At 54.3% G+C, this 19,186-nt stretch overlaps 3 protein-coding genes across 3 annotated transcripts; 2 read left to right on the top strand and 1 right to left on the bottom strand.

Annotated features, from left to right (window-relative positions):
* Window positions 1-1,107: 1,107 nt before the first annotated feature.
* Window positions 1,108-4,291, top strand: LOC112952747. The gene is made up of 2 exons (XM_026045651.1): window positions 1,108-3,272; window positions 4,217-4,291. Exons 1-2 carry the CDS (start codon window positions 1,191-1,193, stop codon window positions 4,289-4,291), a joined length of 2,157 nt encoding a protein of 718 aa, XP_025901436.1. The 5' UTR covers window positions 1,108-1,190.
* A 996-nt stretch (window positions 4,292-5,287) lies between these two features.
* On the top strand, window positions 5,288-11,129 carry LOC112952736 (protein Shroom1-like). The gene is made up of 5 exons (XM_026045642.1): window positions 5,288-5,292; window positions 6,376-7,011; window positions 7,540-7,690; window positions 8,863-9,135; window positions 10,635-11,129. The coding sequence occupies exons 1-5, from the start codon at window positions 5,288-5,290 to the stop codon at window positions 10,887-10,889; spliced, it is 1,320 nt and encodes a 439-aa protein (XP_025901427.1). The 3' UTR covers window positions 10,890-11,129.
* A 4,847-nt stretch (window positions 11,130-15,976) lies between these two features.
* SOWAHA (sosondowah ankyrin repeat domain family member A) lies at window positions 15,977-17,128 on the bottom strand. The gene has a single exon (XM_026045631.1). The coding sequence runs from the start codon at window positions 17,126-17,128 to the stop codon at window positions 15,977-15,979; it is 1,152 nt and encodes a 383-aa protein (XP_025901416.1).
* Between the last annotated feature and the right edge of the window lie 2,058 nt (window positions 17,129-19,186).

Raw genomic sequence — 19,186 nt, 5'->3', positions numbered from 1 at the left:
CTAGATGCTTTCTGCAGATGCTCTCATTAAAACCTTAGTGGCTCTCTAGATAAGTGATCATTCCAAGATCCTCATAATTTTTGAAGCCAAATATATAAATCTAGTGACACTAAATACTGTTTTCCATTAAGTTGGCAGTTCTTGATTGGTTTGACTCGGTTCCCATCATAAAACCTCGATGGGACGGGTCTGGCTGCAGCATTCAGCGCTGTTGGCGCTTGGGTTGTTGGACCATCCCTTTCTCAGTAATGAAGTCTGTGCCCCAGGGACTACTGTCACCTCGGCTGTAACAGGAATTGCAGGTGTAGTGAGATAAAGACCAGAAAAATGCAAATAAACCATCCCATCACCCTCTGGAGTATAATGAGACAAGTGCTTGAGTGTATTGAGCATGTAGGTGATGATCAACGCAGAGTCTCCCACGTGGGAAGGGGAACCCCTCCTGGGTTTTTTTTCACATGTTTCTGTTTTGTTTTTTTTTTTAGGAATCCCCAGCTATTTCTGAAATGTGACCACGGTGATAAACAGAGCAAAATGTGCTTCTACAACAACCCTGTCGTGGACGCTCAATCCGACTTCGCTGGCGAGGCTGCCTTGTGCTAAACACGGCTTCATCGGGGAATGAGATGGAGAGGTGGGCAGCAGAGCAGGCAGCAGAGCCCACGGGTCGGGTGACCCCTCCCGAGAACGGCACCCATCTGTCAGCCGCCGGCGGCGCCGAGCCCGTCCCGCGGCTCCCCGGCAGGGCAGACTCTGCCCGCGGCTCCTTCTCCGGCGTTCCCGGGCACACGGTGCCGCCGAGCTGCAGCGAGCGGGCCCCGTACATGGACTCTGGGTACGTGACGGGGGTTTACAGCCCCGGCGCAGCCCGCTGCGAGCCCACGCCTCCGCGCCGGCCGCCCGATCCGAGCGGCCGCGGGGTCTGTCCCGCTGGGAACGCGCCTGCCCGGGGGGCTGCGGCTCAGGCACCGCCGCCATCCCCTCCCAGGAGGCTCGACAGCTATAAAGTCACGAGGCACCTCGAGGACGCGGCGGGGAGGTGCGACCCCGGCCGCCGGCGCCAGTGCCGCGCGCGGCCGGCTCCCTGCGGGCAGCGCGAGGGGAGAGCTGCACCTTGGAGCCAAGGCRGTGTTGAAACTAGGGAGCAGGATACAGGGGCAGCTGGGAGGAAGGTGCTGGAATGCAAGGACATGCCCGCTTCTGAGTTAAAAAATGGYCTCTCTAAATCACAATATCAGGGGTTAAAGACGGGGGAGAACGGAGAGCGGAGTCTGTCCCAAGAACCTGTGAAAAGAAGCAATCCGCACATTTTCAGCAGACCTTCCTCATTCATTTTTCAAGAATATTTAAAGACTGACTCCATGGCTGGCGCCCCTAAAATTCTTTCTGCTTTCAATTCGGTTCATGCCTATAAAATTCCTGAGGAGATGAACTCTAAAGCCTGCTCTCTGCCACATACCGCCCCTAACGCTGTTAATAATATACAAGAAAGCAAACAGTATCACTGTGTTGTACATAAGCCAAATTTCAGAGAAGCAGATCTGCAAAGCGCAGTGCCAGAGCCCGGCCCGACGAGAAGGTCCTTGCCCCATGCTCGGTGCCCAGGCCATGCGGAGCTGCATGAGGACTTGGCTCGGGATGTGTTTGAGGACAACCRTGACCTAAAACATACGGAGAACGCTCTTCCGAGTAAAGCTGCATCAAAGAGCAGTTGTGCAGATAAGTATGAGTGCTGTGACTCTGAAGGAGAGATGGGGAATGGTGTTTGGGATCAGCAAGGCAAAGTGCAGAAATCCTCAGTGTCCCCCAGCTTGGGCGGTGTAGAGCCAGAGCATCCTCACTGTGGGGACCTGCATCAGGGAAACGAGCAATGCTGTGATCCTGCTAACCAAACTGCTTTTTTCAGACCAAAGGAAAATGCCACTTCTCATTTTTTAAATGAATTCAACAAAGAAAAGCAAGCTAGTAACACTAGTCTTGATTTTGCAATGCATCTAGAACAAGAGAAAAGTGCACCTCCTGTTTGTTTGCATCAACCTGGTCTTCAAAACCAGCCTGAGAGACACCTGCAGGGTGATCTTGCCAGCGAACAAATAAGCAGGCAGACAACTCCCCTTCTTTACTATCTTTCTGGGGGGAAAACCACCAACCTCCTGCATCAAAGGAAGCACACCCAGCTCCAAGAGGACTTGAGGAGCTTGCCAAAAAAGCCTTCAACAAGCAATTCTGCCTCAGCACAATCCACAGATGTACAAAGGGAAAGTAATCAGCTCCCAAAGCCCCAACCCAACCATCAGTGCGTTGCTGATGATCTGGATGAGGCTCAAGATGTCATTCTGGGGAGTCCTGGTTCATCCGTGGAGGAGAGTTTCAAGAATGACTACAGAGAGCAACTTAAAGTGGCTCAAAAAAGGGTTCTGAGAGAAACCTCATTTAAAAGAAAAGACTTGCAGATGAGTTTGCCCATTAGGCTGAGAAAGAAACCCTCTCAAAGGTCTTCCATTGAACATCTTAGATCTTTTTCATTATCCAGTGCAAATGAGGTTGCCAGACCTGTTCCTGGTCCTCCGCCTCATCTGCAACTGGTAGAACACTTCAGTAAAGACGAAGAAATTAAGAGGACACAATTAGGTCGAACAGGGGGAAGGAAAAGGGTAACAAAAGAACAAAAGAAAATGTGCTTTTCTGAACCTGAGAAACTAAATCAGCTGGAAGATAAGGATGTATCATGGAGTCAAGTCAGGGATGAAATTACTGAGCCAGATACAGCGGCAGCTGGGAGAAGGCCTCCGGAGAACCGAGGAAGGGCCCTGTCCAGTTCAGCTATCTCCAAAACGGAGCTGAAGCAAATCCAACAGACTGCGCTTATCGAGTACATGGAACGAAAGATTAGCCAAAGACCGGGCAGTTCCCAGCACATCCCAGTGCCTAACCCACCCGTGCAGAAGAGATCTCCCCATCCTAAGTGGCCTTCTGGCAAGGCTTCCAATCCAAGCAAAAGCAGGAGGTCGCAAAACAACGARGTTCTCAGCCAGGCTTTCTCTGAAGAGGAATTTCCGGAGGTGTTTGCTCCTGTGGCTCCAGCGGCCGCATCGAGCGTGGCCGGTAGATGCAGCCCCAGTTCAGGGGTGTCGCCGCAGTGTCACCCACATCCGCAGGGCGCCCAGGGAAGCTGCAGCAGCAGCAGATGTGTGTCAGCCGAGAGCCTCCCGCGGGCGGGCGCCGCGGACGGGCGCCGCGAGAGGGTCTCAGCAGCCCCTCCTTGCACGCAGGTAAGGSGGTATCCAGAGGGACGTGGTGTTCGAGTCCACGGGAAGCCCTCTCCCCGCTTTAGAGAACAGGGCGCTGCTCGCATGAAAAGCTGCTGAGCTGCACCAACGGGGGATTAAGACTTGGTTCTTAACACACAGCACTACAAGCCAGATTTGTTTATTCTACAAGAAGCGCAGCGGAGCTATTTAAAAGCCAAATGTATGGTCTGCTCTGCAGTGTGCAGAATAATTTTTTTGAATTCAAGTGCACTACCATTTTTAACGTATATAGTTCTGATTAACAATAACTCTGTGTTTGCCAAAGTACTCTTTAAGGAATTATTGCAAACAAACAATGCATTTTAATGGACAAAGGAGAGTTGTAGCGGAGTTGCATGTGAGTGGAAGCTGCTCGGCAAGGCTGGGTGAAGGGCGTGCGCRGAACCTGGGCACAGTTACCTGTTGGGACACATCAAGTGCACAGGTAAAGGCACTTATAGCTCCGGTAAGGACCAGGTATCTGTCTCCAGGMGGAAACTGCACAAGTGTCACATGCAGCCCACGAGGGCTAGCAACACACGGGGCACGTACCAATCCCTGCAAATGGGTGTACGTACAATTTGGCATTCGGAAGACTCGTTTGGGTGAGCTATAGGGGAAGGTGGGTCTGTAAATCTGATGTCTTCCAGACTCTCTTTAGGAGAAATCCTTTTGTCCCCATTCCTTGCAAACTGTTATGGGACTGAAGCTTTGCTTTTGCAGCTCAGTTGTTTTCACTAGGTAGCAGAAAGCCCTCCCGAGGTGCAGCCTGCACTCGTGCTGCTTTCCAATGTCTCTGCAGTGTCACTTGGGCTCGTTCCCTCCTGTGCTGCAGGCCCGGGCGCTGCCGCCTGCAGTGCCAACTGCAGATGCAGGCGGGCAGCCTGAGAACGCTGCTCACCTGCCTGTGCCCTTTCCGTCCCCAGGAATCCCCGGGATGTGCGAGCTCTGCAGCGCCGCCCGCCCGGAGCCGGGACCCCTGCCCAGGCTGCCCCAGGTAACGTGGAACCGGACCCCTGCCCGGCACACGGCAGCTTCGCCAGCTCCTTGCTTCGTGGGAGCCTTGGCTGCTCCGGTTGGGAATCACTAGGATGCACTGCACCCTTTCCTTTCCCTGCGGAGCGTTCTTTAAAATCCTCTGTACTGTGCAGGGCAGCAATGGAGAATGTACAGGGTGCAGAACCGGAGCTGCTCTCCCTGCTAAGAGAGCATCCTGCGGATGCTTGGGATCACTGCTCCCCCAGCTGGTCTCCAGCAAAAACAGCATCTGGAATTAGCTTGGATAGGCCCGTAGTCTGGAAAAAACAGTGTGCTTCCTGACAGGGGCTTTAGAAGAGTATGATTGTCCTTTTTTATTTATTTTTTCTATCTACAAGATAAAACTACCGTGCAATTTATACGTGGCTCGGAAGTTTGTGTGTTCACCCTCCGTATCTGTGTTGCTCATCTGGGGTCAGCGAGGAAGAGCAGCTGAGCTTTTCCTCAGCGAGGAAGTGACGTGGGCACTTGTGTAATAAACTCTATAATTAGATTGTCTTCTGCCCAGGCTGTGCACAGGTTTTTCTTTGCTGTTACCGTTTTCCCTGGTAGTGGCTCCAGATGCTTGGTTCAACCTGCAGGATCTGAGCTCAGGCTCTGCTCSCCGAGCCGGCTGGTCTTACCCCTGYGCCCTGTAATGAGGCCTTGAATAGGTGAGAATAAGGCCCAAGGGTCTCTGCTGGCGGTGATTTTCTCAGGCGCCTCTCCATCTCTTCCTTTCATCACATATCACCTCATAAAGACGTGCTGATCCAAGTTCTCCTTGCCTCATTGGGACATGGAAGCGCAGCATCCTGCACGGAGCATTTTGGAACCGTTTTTGATACACCCAATACTGAAAATGCAGTTTTTGTCACCAGAACCAGCCAAATTCAGGTCAATTTCAGTTTTTATTTTTAACTGTAGTGCAAAGATGTGCCAAGTAGATTAGATATCTCTAAGTAACATTGTTAGTCATGATGAGGTATGAAACACCATTAAACTTTGCCAAGCTCTCTYAATTTTTTGCCTGGGAAGGCTAAAAAGGCTGCGTTAAAGCTAAAAAGCAGAGTGTCTGCAAACCTGGAGGAAGGGCAACCACGGGAAAGGATGGAGTTTCAGGACTACGTAGGCTTTGCTGCCAAGCCTAGTGTGTCTCGGTGCCACCCACAGACACCCAGCGCCTCTCACCTGGGACAGGGCCGGAGCGGAGGGAACCCAGGCGGGCTGCGATGCCGTCGGGAGCCCCGGATCCATCCTGGGAATTCTGCCCAGGCAAACAAATGCAGGAGGCGCCGTGGGATCAGTACAATAGTTCACAAGTTGGAAAGCTTTCCTAGCACAACAAAGCCCGCGGGCGTTTTCTTAAGCCTAAGACAATTTCCTGCACCTCTGCCTGTGTCTGCACGGACTATCCTGCAGCCTGGTTAAACTTGATGTCTCTGCATCACTCTCCCCTGGCCTGGTCTCCTGCAGGAAAATAAAATATAGGTGTTCCTATCTCCAYGTATGGCTTAGGGAAGACCTATGCTGGGCACAAAACCAGGAGTAAATAGGACCTAGGGAAGAAAGGAAGGACAGATTCCATCACAGCTGTAGTATTCTTAAATGTGACCACAGAGGAAGAGCTAAAGGAGGAGGGAAAAAGGAAGCAAAATCTTTCATCCTGTTTTGAAGAAGAAAATATTTGCTTTGTACCTACAGCATCAAAGCCCATCTATGAATTTAATTTAGTTATATCAAGGCTTGAGGCTTTTCCGTGCATCCAGTCCCTTTCCCTTTCTCCTCTACTTTCCCCTCATAATCCCATTGAGTTATGAAGATGCTGCTGGCGAGAAAAAGGTCTCAGTGCCTCGAGTTGTCATTGACACAGTCTCCCCCTTGCTGGGGAATCATTTTGCTCGAGTCCTGGAGGCCGGACAGGACCCTTCCCTTGGCCTTGATGCTTTTCTCCAATCCCTTACCTAGTTTTACTTTCCTGCCAGCAGGACAGGCTCCTACATAGAGAAGGAGGCTCTCATAGGGAAAATCCCCCAAATAAATGCAACTTTTGCCTTCTTTCTTGCAGTTTCCATGATGCTGGGAAAGATGAATGTAAGAGCCATGAAGACAGAGACGACAACGTTGGTAGAAGCGCGTGCTGTCGGGATAGGAAGGACCTCAGCCCTGAAACCTCCATTCTTGTCCCAAAAGGCGGAAACAAGGAAGAGCCTCAAGTGGAAGAGGAGCGCAGAATCCAGCCTGTGAATGGCAGTGCTCTAATAAACGGCCCGGGACCGCAGTTAGAGGTAGAGGATCCTGCAGTCCCTGAGGTGGAAGCAAGGCGCTGCTGTCCGGCGATGGTAGCTCAGCCTCATCAAGGAGCAAACAGCACAGCCGACGGTTCAGAGAGATGGCTCGGAGCCAACGGTTCAGGTTCTCCTCCTGCAGAGGAGGCCTCCGTGCAGGGCAGACAGGACAGCGTCCTCCCACAAGAGGAGAAACGTCTCCCGGAAAGGGGGCTGCTGTCCCCTGAAGACCAGCGGTACGAAGAGCTTGCCAAGGAGGTCATCGCCCAAGACAGTTCTCTGGCTGACGTTCTCATGCCTCGTCCCATCAGAAAGACTGCTCTAGACTTGATGGAGGGTCTTTTTCCTACTAACGTTTCCATGTTGGATAAATCACGCAGGAAAAGGGGAGATGTGCAACATGTGCAGGAGAATGAGTAAGTAGACAAAAAYAATTACCTAGTATTTCAAGCTCTTTTAGTGTATGGATATCAGGTGCATATTAATATACCTGGGCCTTTTTTTCTTTCTGTTTCATTAGCAAAATATTTTATTTTTCTGATTTACATGCTGAGAAATGTGTTATASTATGGGTATAGGACTGGGAAGAGAAAGAGAGGAGGAAACGTGGAGCAAGCCGTGTGCAATAGCTGTTCACAGCCAAACGAGCTGTGATTCAAAGCGTGAGGACCAAGGAGGATGGGCACTGGCAGTTGGGCATTTAATATAAGGCAAATTTAGCCCAATTCTGCTGGGGTAAAACGGCTGCTGTTGAGCCAAGCTAAGTGGTTTCCACGCAGTACTGTCTGCAAATACCCAAAACGCTTCAGAAGTGATTCTGAAGTGGCAACACATTCTGCTACAAATGCAATGTTTTCTGCACAGGCTCCTGCTTGTCCACACTTAAAAAGTGTTTATTTTCTGTGTTTTAAACACTTAAAAGGTGTTTATTTTCTGTTCGACAGCAGGAAAGGTAGTAAAGAGCTCCCAGCAGAAAGCCCTGGAGCTGAACACGACGCTGAGCAGGGCGAAGGAGATCCTGTTTCTAAGGGGAACCAAACCCTGAATAGCAGCAGAGACAGCACGAATGACCTAGATGACATCACATCCAAGAAAGTAGGTAGATGACCATGAAAGGAATGATTGTTTCTGTTAATATCGTGTATATTATTGCAGGCACTTTTCACGGCTATTATGCCAATAATATTCTTTTGCAGATAACTGAGTCAATATTTTTGCAGTAGGTAACRGTTAAAGTCCTGACAAATGTGTATATTGCTCATAAATGGTGGTATTTAAGTCATTCTGGTTTTGTTCAAACCCCTCCTCTCACATATTTCACCATGTCATTGGGGATGGATGTACTGGAATACGCAGCAGCACTGGTTATAGGCTCCTTGCAGGACCAGCTCCTGTGCAGCAGCTGACTCACAGTTTAACGCTCAGATCTGCTCTCAAAAGCTGTAAAATTCATTATGACTGGCAGTCTAAATTAGGAATGCCTCTTAGAAGAACTGGCAGCAGCTTCTACTGCTGCGCTACACTTATCTAGTCACTTCCATATATGCAGAGAATAAAGTCATCTCGCCTGTAGTTGGATTAGGGTTCTAGTAATAGGATTATGGTATCTTGGAAGAGTAATATGTAGCTTTGAAGATTTATTTTTTCTTTTTCTGTAGAAACCTGCCAATATACCATCCAGGTAATTACAATCTGCCTTCCTGAAATCCTTCCTGATGTGGATGTGATGATATTTTGTATTGCATGTGGTTGAGCTGCTGCTCCTGTTCAYTTTCATGAAAGCCAACACGTTTGTTCTCCCACTCTGACCCCTGGGCCTTTTCCTGTATTAACACTTAACACTTTCCATATTAACTCCCTCTCTTGGTTTACTACACAGGATTATTTAGTTTACCTGAATTCCCTACAAAATCCCCTCTTTCTGTATAGCTTGCAAATGAATTTCTGTCAGTTCTTGTAACGTTTGGTATAATAGAGTTGTGACTTCATGTTCAGGTCTTGGAGCGCAGCAGCGTGTAATCATGCTTTATTCTAGTTTATTCTTAACTCTGCWGAGCTAGGGACTACATCTCCAGTTTAAGATGATTACTTGCTCTTCAGAGCTTGAGAATTAAGTATACTTTGGAAAATCTTTTTTTTTCTCTCCAGAAGCTTACAATTCTTTTCAAAGAAGTCCAAAATTTGGTAGCGACGCTGCAAGGAAAGCTCATTAAGGAATTAGAATTCCCTGTGGCAGTGATGGCTCTCTGTGCGTTTCCCCGTTGCAGATGGAGCTGGTCTCGAGGCTGCGGTCCAGGCTGCGGCGCCTGGGCGCAGAGCGGGAGCTGGTGCTCCGCGAGGGCCGGGCGAGCGCGGAGCGCGGCCGGGCGCTCCAGGAGCTGCTCCGGGGCGTCTGCCAGCCCAACGAGTTCGAGCGCTACACCATGTTCATCGGCGACCTGGAGAAGGTGGTGAGCCTGCTGCTGTGCTTGTCCAGCCGCCTCGCCCGCGTCCAGGATGCCATGAGCAAGATCGATGGGAATACAGACGCCGAGGAGAAGGTGAGTGGCAGGAGAATTCAACTTAGTTTGTTGACCTCTTCCGAGACGGGACAACACTTGCGTCACAAGTGGATAAATTAGAGCTAAACCTGCACTGGTGATTGCTTAGCAAGCTCATAACAAGCCAAGGGCTGCTGCAACCTGAAGCAGTCCAGGCCTGTGGCAGCAGGAACGGGCAGTGCCAAGGAACCCTTGCAGATGAGCTGCACGTGGAGCACGTCCTGCTCTGCCACCCGGCTGCAGCAGCGAAACCTGCCGAGGAGCTCAGAGAGGGGCTTGCGAACGCTCTCCTGGCAAGGAGCTCCCAACCTGTCCTCAGAGGCTCTTTTTTCCCCTGTTGGTAACTCAAYGTGGTAATTGCTGCCTTTGAAAACTTATTTCACTTAATGACTTGCCTTCACTGCTGCGAGTAGGAGGAAGGCATTGTCTCAACTTCAGATAAAATTCCCCACAGTTGAACTCAACTAGCCAGTTCTGCTGGAAAGATAGGAATTTTTTTCATGTCAGCAGGAAATCTTTTCAGATCTTAAATATACTTTTTTTTTTTTTAGAGAAAGAGAGAGAAAAAAAAAAGCCAAATTTACCCCAGAAATGATGCCTTCCTGCTCTCCTTACTGCTTTTAAGCAAGTTCCTCAGCACAGGGTCTGTCCTGCTGCTTTCTCATCGGGAAMTGGGAGAAGCCCCGAGCTGCAACGGGGGCTGCGTGGAGCTGCTGCACCCTCAGGGTGCTCCAGCACGAAGCAGCTCGGATTCAGAAGGTCCCAGGAAGAGCCCTCCCGTGCAGGGCAGGGTGGACACTCGGGATCCACCTGCACTGAAATGTCCCRCGAGTTAATATGAATAAGGCAGTATTTTACATTAGCTTTGGGCAACACGCTTTGTGTTTTGTGGTTTGGGAGGGGAATTGTTGCTGGAGGGTTATGTTTGTGCTCTTCACAGAAAATACATTAAAATAATTTATTCCATACTTTGAATAACTTGCTCAGTAAGGACTTGTCTGCGTGCCATCTTTTTTTACAAATATCTCCCAATCACTGCAATTGGACCCGTKTTAGCAGACCCGGGTGTCCAGGCTTGAAGTTCAGCTGCTTTCCTCAGCATGCAGATGGTCACGATAGCTCTGTGCCAGTTTTATTGGCACTCGGATCACATGCAATTCACAAAATACGAAAAAATGTGCCTAAAAGAGCATCCGATTCGAATAAAGTGGGTACAGTCTACTCTAAAATTACCAGGATCTTAAGTATATATATCTTTTTTTCTTTCTGAGGACAACATGGAGAAGTGAGCTCTGATGGGATTTACTAATGTCTTTACCTTACAAGCCACAAGTGTGAGTAATTCAATCTAGAAAAAACTCATGTGGAACACAAAGCCCACAGCAGGAAGTAATTAAACTAAATAGAGTGTGGCTTCCAAACGAAGATCAGGAGCCTGCCAGCAGTTAGGAGTTTTCATACTGTGATGCTTTGTTGTTTTGTTTTTCTTTCCCTATTAGCAATCGCTGAACGAACGGCACAAGCTCTTGTCTAGACAGCGGGAAGATGCCAAAGACCTGAAAGAAAACCTGGATCGTAGGGAAAGAGTGGTTTCGGGTATCCTCGCCAAATACCTGACCCATCAGCAGCTCCAGGACTACAGGCACTTTGTCCAGGTGAAAACCTCCTTGCTGATTGAGCAGAAGGACCTCGAGGAGCAGATTAAACTTCTCGAAGAACAATTAGAAACTCTTGAGAAAAGCATCCACCCCTGATGCCCGGCAGCAGATCGTCGCCTTCTACACATGGTGGTTTGTGAAATCCGTATGTGTTCATTGAACTCGGCTCCGTTTGATGAATTCTTGCAATCTTGTTAGTGCCACAGTATTGACAAGTGCTTAGATGATCTAGGCACACGGTGGAGATGCACAGACCCGCTGACAAAATCTTCCAGTACGTAGCAGATTGCGTTTTGGAAATGACTGATAGGATGTGTTGCTCCTATTAATTTGGCATATTCCCCCCTGCCCTTGTTATCTGTCCATCTGTTCCCAGATTGACATAATCTCAATAAAACCATAATGCAAATATTTTCCTCTCGTGGGTGGGCTGAAATGTTGGAAATGGGAGATGAGGGGAGTGTGTGAATCTGAACCGGCGAGTAAGCGGCGCCGTAGCCAACACCTTGGGCAGGGAAACCCTCGCAGTTATTTAAGGTTAACAGTCTGTTTGTACATGGATAAACCCAGCAAAGGAAGCGCCGCTTTTGGGAGCGAGTGCAGGGCCTCCAGCTGCCCTGGTGCTCCCGAGGGGATCTCAAAAGCCCCTGTGAGCAGGGGGTTCGGGGACACACCTGAAAGGTGCCTTGCAAGAGTGCTCCTGGAGTAACAGAAGTTGTCTTAACTAAATCAAGGGAGAAATTAAAATGTTAGCACTGTATTAAATGAGCTGCCTGTAGTGAGAAGCTGGATTTGAAGGTGTGCTCTGTTAGGCGGTGCTTTCCAAAGCCTCCCGTTTTCCCAGGAATTACCGCTCTGCGCCACTGAAYGCAAACGAGGGAGGAGGGAGAGGGTAAAACGAGAGGTTGGCAACGAGAGCCTCCCCGGGCAGCGCGGGCTGCTCYCGGGCTCGGAGCTGCAGCTCCCTGGCCTGCCAGCACGGAGGGCGGCGCCGCGGGGGCTCCTGTTTGCCAGGCAGGAGCGGGATYGCCCGTAGAACAGGCAGCTTCTGTCGCTGAGGGCCGGCAGGTTAGCCCAGGGTTTGGGTGGAGCAGAGCGAGCGCCCGGTGGGGACGGGACGCGGGCTGCATCCCCGGACCGCGTCTCGGCAGCGCTCACAGAGCCGCGCGGGACRGCGGAGCCGGGGGTTCCCTCCGCGCCGCGAACTCATGGCAACCGCCTGGAAAAGAATCAGGAAGAGCCGTGGAGCAGTGGAGCGGAGCCCACGCGCGCGGAGAGTGGCCGCTGCGGCCGTCTCGGCTCAACACGGATCAGAAGCACTCAGGGGTAGGAGGGGAACGAGAAATGCCATGTGAGCCGTGTAGCTGAGTCACCTCAGACAAACCCACTGGGAGAAATTACAGGTTGAACTGGTTGTGTGGATGCACAGACCAAGCTGGCGCTCGTAGGAATGTCCACAAACAGCCAGGCGTCTTTTTAACCGGCTCCTGCAATGGTAGGAAGGGCAAGAACRTCCCAAACTACCCGGAGAAGAGACCTCTCCTGGCCGAATCCCTTGGGAATGCGGCCCAGGCTGCTGTGACGGGGGTGCGCTCAGAGAAACCCCCATCCCGCGCTGGCTGCGCRTCCTGCCCAGAGCCGCTCAGCTTGGAGAAACTCTGCTTTCCAGGGTGCTTTTATCCCACGGGAGGAGCTGGTCCAAGTCCTACATATAGAAACACTAGTTTCCTCCTATATCCCGCATTTCCATTGATACAGCTTCACTAGAAAGGGCTTTAGGCGCAGTTGGCTCTTCTGGTCCCTTTGGGGAGCAGGGCCGGGCTGCTGGAGATCGGGGCTGTATCATACGGGCCGTACGGGAGCCCCTGCAGGGCCAGCCCTGACTGACGGAAGCGCTTTGGGGAGCGCAGGCGCTGGAGCAGTTGCCCTGTCTCAGTGCCGGGTTTGCCCCATTCGAGGATGTCCAGCAAGGAGGCGCTTTCCTCACTGGACATTCCCAATCCATCGGCATTCGGAAGCATCTCCTGGTGCTTGTGCTGCTGATCACGAGAGGGATGAGCCGGGAGCAGCCGCCCGTGTTCCCTGTGCCCAGTGATTCCAGGGTGCACCTGCTCGGACCTGAAACAGGGAGGAGGAAGCACAACTCCGGCTGCAGCTTTTCCCGCTGGGAAAGAGCTGGGCCTTGGGCACCGTGTGCTGCTTTCTGGCCCTAGACCAACTCCAATGCCCTGTTTGCAGGCAGGAGCAGCAGCTGAGCCAGGACAASGGCTCCGTGTGCTTAATGACTCGCTCTGTTCTATTCTCTTCCTCAATTAGAGACCTAATCGCCGGAGCTGCGCCGGGAGCTCCTCGTGTCCCAGCTGCCCTCTGGGCTGGCGGTGCCCGCGCTGTGCTCCGGCCGAGCGCTCCCAACAGCCTCTCCCTTTGGAGCCACCCATGCCAGGACCAGAAAGCACCAGGAAAGCAGCACCTGCCCCTTGCCGTTTTGCCCTGATTACCATGCAAATGGRGAGCAAATGCATGCCAGGAATGTAGGTCGCAGCGGGAAGGCGGGCGTGGGAGGATCCCGGGGCTGCTCCGGCCCGGCTGCCCCGGCAGCCGGACCAGGCTCTGCCCTGGGTGCGAAGGGTGCAAAGAGCAACGSAGGCGGCTGCGACGGCGGCCACAGCCCGCGGGACAAAGTCTGTCCCTGCCCCGCGGCGCTGCCTGTTTGCAGGCACTGATCCCGGGCGCTCCAAGGAGCAGGGCTGCGGCACGGGCTGATCCCGGCCGCTCCGAGGAGCGGGGCCGCGGCACGGCTGATCCCGGGCGCTCCGAGGCGCGGGGCCGCGGCATGGGCTGATCCCGGGTGCTTGGAGATCTTCAGAAAGAGGCGCCAGCCCCAGGGCGGCAGCGCGGGCCAAAGGAGCAGCCGGTTGTGTTTCCGTGGGTGCTGCTGACAGCAGAGCGTGGGGGACGGCTGTGCTCCCTGTGCCTGCAATCCGTAAACAATTATCTCAAATCCATGCATTCGCTCATACATATATATATATATATATATGTCACTAATAACCATGTACTCTATAAAGACAAGGCAGCCAGGGCACTAATTTCCATTTTACAGCAGGAAAACTGAGACGCGGCGGGTTGGTAAACAGTGACCAAGGCAAAACAGAGGCCGGTGCTGCTTGGCTGGGCCGCGGGTCCACAGCACGAGCGGMCACAGCGTGTGGAGCAAAGCCCGGAGCAAACTGCCCGGCTGTGGCTCACTCACATGCACACTGTTCAGCAGCATCTGGCCTTAAAATAGGGAGTTTAGAGAGAATCCATTATGCTGCTGGATTCATAAAACACAACGAGCCTTAGGCTCTGCCAAAGAAACTTCAGAAGGGCTGAGCATCCTCTACTCGGTCCCTTTTGAGAGCAAACAGGACATAGAGAAGCAAGGTCCAGAAAGGCTGGAGGCCGGTTCTGCTTCACGCTAAAGGCCGCAGAGGCTCTGGCACAAGCGCAGCGCTGCACCCCGCGGCCCTGGGCGCCCTCCTCGGCGGCCGCAGCGAAGGCTCCTCTCGGCTGCAGCTGCTCTTCCATCACCTCCCGTGCGAGGAGGAAAAGCAGCAGCCAAAAGAAAGCAGCGGGAGCAGCGAATGGGCACGGGCTGATCCGTAGCTGGGGAGTGAAGCAGCCGGGGCAGKGGCATTGATGGAGCTGGAGCCAGAGAGAGCTTTTAAACAGAGCAACAGGTACCTGCCAYGCAGCTCAGAGCTGATCCAGGACAAGAGGAACTGAGTCTTCAAGGACCAGGTCCCACCAGCAGCTCAGCAGCAAAGGRGATGTTTGCGCTTCTGGAAGCAACCTCGAGGTCCTCGATCATTAACATTGCCCCGACAATCAGATTAGTTCAATACAGAAGCGGAGGGATGCAGAGCGACCCGCTGTCCTTGCGGGGTGCAGGGTCGGGATGGAAGGAGCGCCCCGGATGCTGCGGGATCCTGCAGGGCCGCCCGGAGCGGGGCAGGACGGGAGGTGCCGCCGCCTCGGCCCACAGCGACCAGGCACAGACAAAACACGAGGCACCAAGGCTGGAAAACACATTCCTGGAGGCACTGGCGTGGAAAGAGCAGCGAGCGAGCAGGGCGCGCGCCTGGCACCCAAGAGCAGGGCAAAATTAATATTAACATAATAATAATAAAATATCATTGGAAATGTTTAACTTAATCTCCACTTTGCATGCGTTGGGGACGTACATGTAGTACCATAGCTAGAACAGCTGTGCTGTATAGCACAAAAGCAGAAGAAACGCAAGTTTTCGGTCGATGAGGCAAGCGCTTCGCGTCGCTTCAGTCACACAGACTTTCTGCCGCAGCAACCTCACGCAAAGCCCGGCTTTTCCAAATACTTATAGTCAACAGGCCACAGCAAAGCTTAAGGTTTGTAAGAACAGAAACGTGCAGGTGTGGGGAAATCAGACATCCAAGCCTATTTTTTTTTCCCAGTTAGACATTCAGGTGTTTGTACTCTGAAGGATTTATATCCTAACATTTCAGTTCGGTTTTGCACTATCAAATATCACATTTTTATTCAGCTCTATTTAAGTTCTTTATCGTCAAGCTTGAGAAAAGCTCTGGCTCACCAGCTATGTAGGCAGTTAGTGCCACCCGCTCACAAAGTCCTTCAAGGAGGAAAAAAAAAAGCAAAACCAGAGCCTCCCCTCCAGCTGCAACAGCAGGAAATGGCTGGGAGACGAGGGGGCTCGGAGCTCTTCCTCGAGTCACACGCTGCAGGCACATGCAGGACAGTCACGTTAGTATTTCCAAGAGTGAGAAACTTGCCTTTAAAAAAGTCAAATACTAGGTACGTATTTATTTAGTAGAAATATTCCCCTCCTGTTACCAAAATAGTCAGAAATATCATAGAAAACTASCCAGCTTTCCTCTACTGCTTCCAGCTGCTCTGCGAGGAGCCTYGTGGAGCAGACGCCTCCGGCCCGCGTTTGGCCCCATTCGGAGCCGCTTCCTTCTTGGGTGCAGAGCACGAGGGCACRTTCAGCACCTCCAACACACACCTCCTTCCCTGGGCTCCCGTTCTACAGGAGCCCCCCGAGGCCTTCAGAGCCGGTCGCTGATTTAGCTAAAAATCCAAAAAGGGGAGACAGAAGCAATCCAAGAGCTTCCACAGGAACCACGAACGCAGCTGCAATGAGACTAGTGGCCGAAGAAGAGCTCGGACACGGGCCGGCGCTTGGCCGCCAGCTCCTCCTCTTCCTCGACCTCCTCGCAGAGGGACGAGTAGGAGGGGAAGCTCCCTCTGGTCTTGGGCTTCTTCCTGGGGCCGGTGGAGGCAGCCAGGAGCTTGTTCAAGGACGAGGGCTTCCTGAGCCCCTTGGTGAGGTCGTAGAAGGCCATGTCATCCGAGATGACCCCGAGGAAGGTGCTGGTGGAGCTGAGGATGGAGGCCGCGATCTTGGCGTTCTTCCTGATGGGCTGCGGGGGCCCGGCGGCGCTCTGCAGCTCRGGGTCGCCCAGGAGGTGCCGCACGGCGACGGACGCGCCGTCCTGCAGGTACTGGTGGGGCTTCTTGCCGCTGTAGTCGCGCACGTTGGTCTTGGCGCGGTAGCTGCGCACCAGCAGGGTGATGACGTCCTCGCGGCCGTGCATGGCGGCCACGTGCAGCGGCGTGTATCCGCCGTACGAGCGGGCGTCCACGTCCACGYGCCCGCCGCCCTTGGCCGCCACCTCGATGATCTTGGCGGCCGCGTGGCAGTCGCCGCACTTGGCGGCCCAGTGCAGGGCGGTGAAGCCCGACATGAAGTCGCGGCGGGCGGCCAGGCTGGCGTCGCGCAGCAGCAGCCCGTGCAGCTCGGGCGACCAGCGCCCGCCCGCCGCCGTCACCAGCCACCGGTGCTCGGCCTCGTCGAGCGGCACGGCCGCCGCCTCGTCGCCTGCCCGCGCACCCTTGGGTGCCCGCCGCGCCGGGGGCGAGTGGGGTGCGGGTGGCGGGGGGCAGCGCACGGGCAGCATGCAGGGTTTTTCTGGGGGGTCCCGCCGCGCTGGGGGGTCCCTCCAGGCGGGCAGCGGTGCCCGCTCGTCCTCGCTCTGGAAGCGGCCGCGCAGCTCGGAGACGGCGCCGGGCGCGGGCAGCTCCGCGGCGGGGGCGGCCGGCGAGAGGCGCCCCCCGCCGCCTTCCTCCTCCTCCTCGTCCTCCTCCTCCTCGTGCTCCTCATGGCCGCGCGGTTCGGGGGCGGCCGCGGGGCCGGCGCCGCGCAGCGCCCTGCGCAGCACCACGAGCCGCCCGGCGCCGCCGCGCTCGCGCAGGAAGCTCAGCACGGCCGCGGCGCTCACGGCCGCCTCCGACATCGCTCCGCGCCCCTCGGGTGCCCCCGATTCCCCCTCGGTCCTCCGCGGTGCCTCCCGATCCGCCCCGATTCCCGCCCGTTCCCCCCGCGATCCGCGGCTCCCCGCGCGGCAGCCCCGGCCCCGCGGCCGCCCCCGCACCTGCGAGCCGCGCTCCGCCCGCCCTGCAACCTGCGCGCGCGGAGCCTCCGCTCGCGCCGCCCCCGGCAGCGCCGGCCCCGCGGAGGCGGCGAGCGCGGCGCGGCCCCGCGCGCAGGTAGCGGCTCCCTCTCCGCCCCTCTCTGCTCCGCCGCCTCGGGGGCCGTTTTCCCTCTAAACCCGCCCGCAAGGTGCGGTCCCCGCTCGCCGGGGGCTCGCGTTGTTCCGCAGAGTCATCGCGTCTCCCACGGTGCAAAGTTTCTTGTCTGGAAATGAGTCAGGGGTAGGTGGATGGGTCCCTGTTTTGAAATATATTTGAAATCTTACATATACATATATGTCTTAATCCTGTTTTGTATATGTATTAACACCCTCGATCTATAAATATCTACAGCRTACCCGTATGCATCTACATACATGATTAATTCCCTGCCACATACCTACACGCAAGCGCAACTAAGCGCTCTGGAAAGCTAAGCCCTGTGACTGCACTGCCTTATCAGCTCCGTCTCCTTAAGCGTTGCTTTTTACATGATTATGGCTATTATCACACAGAATAAATCTCTCAGGCAAGTGCCTTTCCCTGGGGGAAGGCTGGCGCTGAGGAGCTCCTGGAAAGATGACGCTCAGCCCTGTGAACTCGTTTCCACGCCGCCCGCTGTCGCAAGCGAGATCGCGGTGCTGGTTCTGCAGGGACTGTCTAGGAAAGCAGCGAGGGGCCGAGYGGAGGGYGCCCGGGGGGACCGGCCAAGGGGGCACGAGGGGGGACTTGCTCTGCTGCCGCTAATGGCTCCAGGAAAATGGAGCATCCGCTGATGCCAAGGGCTCCATTTTAGAGCAGCGGAGGCTGCAGCGGTGCCAGCAGCGCCGTCCCGGTGCCCAGGGAAGAGCTGGTGCCCGGAGCCTTCCCGCGGCACCCGAGCCCTCCTCGCCCCCTCRTTGCTGAGGCCTCTGAAAAGCTCTTTCATCTCTTGGTAACAAGCTGGCACAGAGCCGCGTGCCCGCGCTCGCTTTGTGCTCTCCTGTTCTCTCTCTTAGCCGTGCGTTGTTCCCGGGCTGCCCGTGGCCGGGATTGCTGCGGGAATTGCACAGTGCTCGTTGCACTGCGTGTGCAGCGGCCCGGGCTCTGCCGAGGCGGCCGCGCTTCCCTGCTCGGCCATTCAGAAAGAGAGGTTTATTTAAATAAAACCTTCATGCCGAGCAGGACATGTCCTGGGGCTCGGCTCCATTGGGCCTTTCCGGGTGCTCACGGTGAGGGCCGTGCCCTGTCCCTGCGGGGACAGCCCTGGGGTGGCATAAGAGCCCTGACCCTTGTGTCRTAGTGGCTCTGAGGGGCTCTCGGCTGCCCCGTTATCCCCCTGGGGCAGGTGGTGGCAGCTCCAGCTGCTCCGGCGGCAGGTCCCGGCATTCCATGCCGTGCCAGAGCCCAAGGGCCTGTCCCAGGGCCAGGGCAGAGGGAGGCGGCCRCGTTCCAGCGCACCCAGCAGGAACTGGTTGCTCAGGTTTAACTGCCCTGACGCAAGCAGCTCTTTGCCCCGGGAAGTTTCCAGCTGCCACATCCACGCGCCGTGCGGTGCCGGTGCCCTTTGCCAGCCCGTCCTGGCTTTGGAGCCAGCGCAGCGCCGGGCACGGGGCCGCGGCCCTGGCGGCTCCTCATGGCTTGTGCACGGCCGGTCCCACTCTGCCCGGGTTCCGCGGCAGAGCTTAGGCTGCTCCCGGGAATTGTATTAATAGAGATCATTAATATAACCTGGAGCACTGCGGGAGTTTGGCCCTTCGGATATCTGAAATCTCCAGCTTTAAAAATTACAGGAAGCTTTTGCTCTTCTCTTTTTCTTTTTCTTTTTCTTTTTCTTTTTCTTTTTCTTTTTCTTTTTCTTTTTCTTTTTCTTTTTCTTTTTCTTTTTCTTTTTCTTTTTCTTT

The sequence above is a fragment of the Nothoprocta perdicaria genome, unplaced genomic scaffold (genome assembly GCF_003342845.1).
Source record: "Nothoprocta perdicaria isolate Ctin4 unplaced genomic scaffold, notPer1 scaffold_107, whole genome shotgun sequence".
Lineage (NCBI taxonomy): Eukaryota > Metazoa > Chordata > Aves > Tinamiformes > Tinamidae > Nothoprocta > Nothoprocta perdicaria.
Note: the sequence above shows the minus strand (reverse complement) of the source record. Positions and strands in the feature narration are given on the sequence as shown.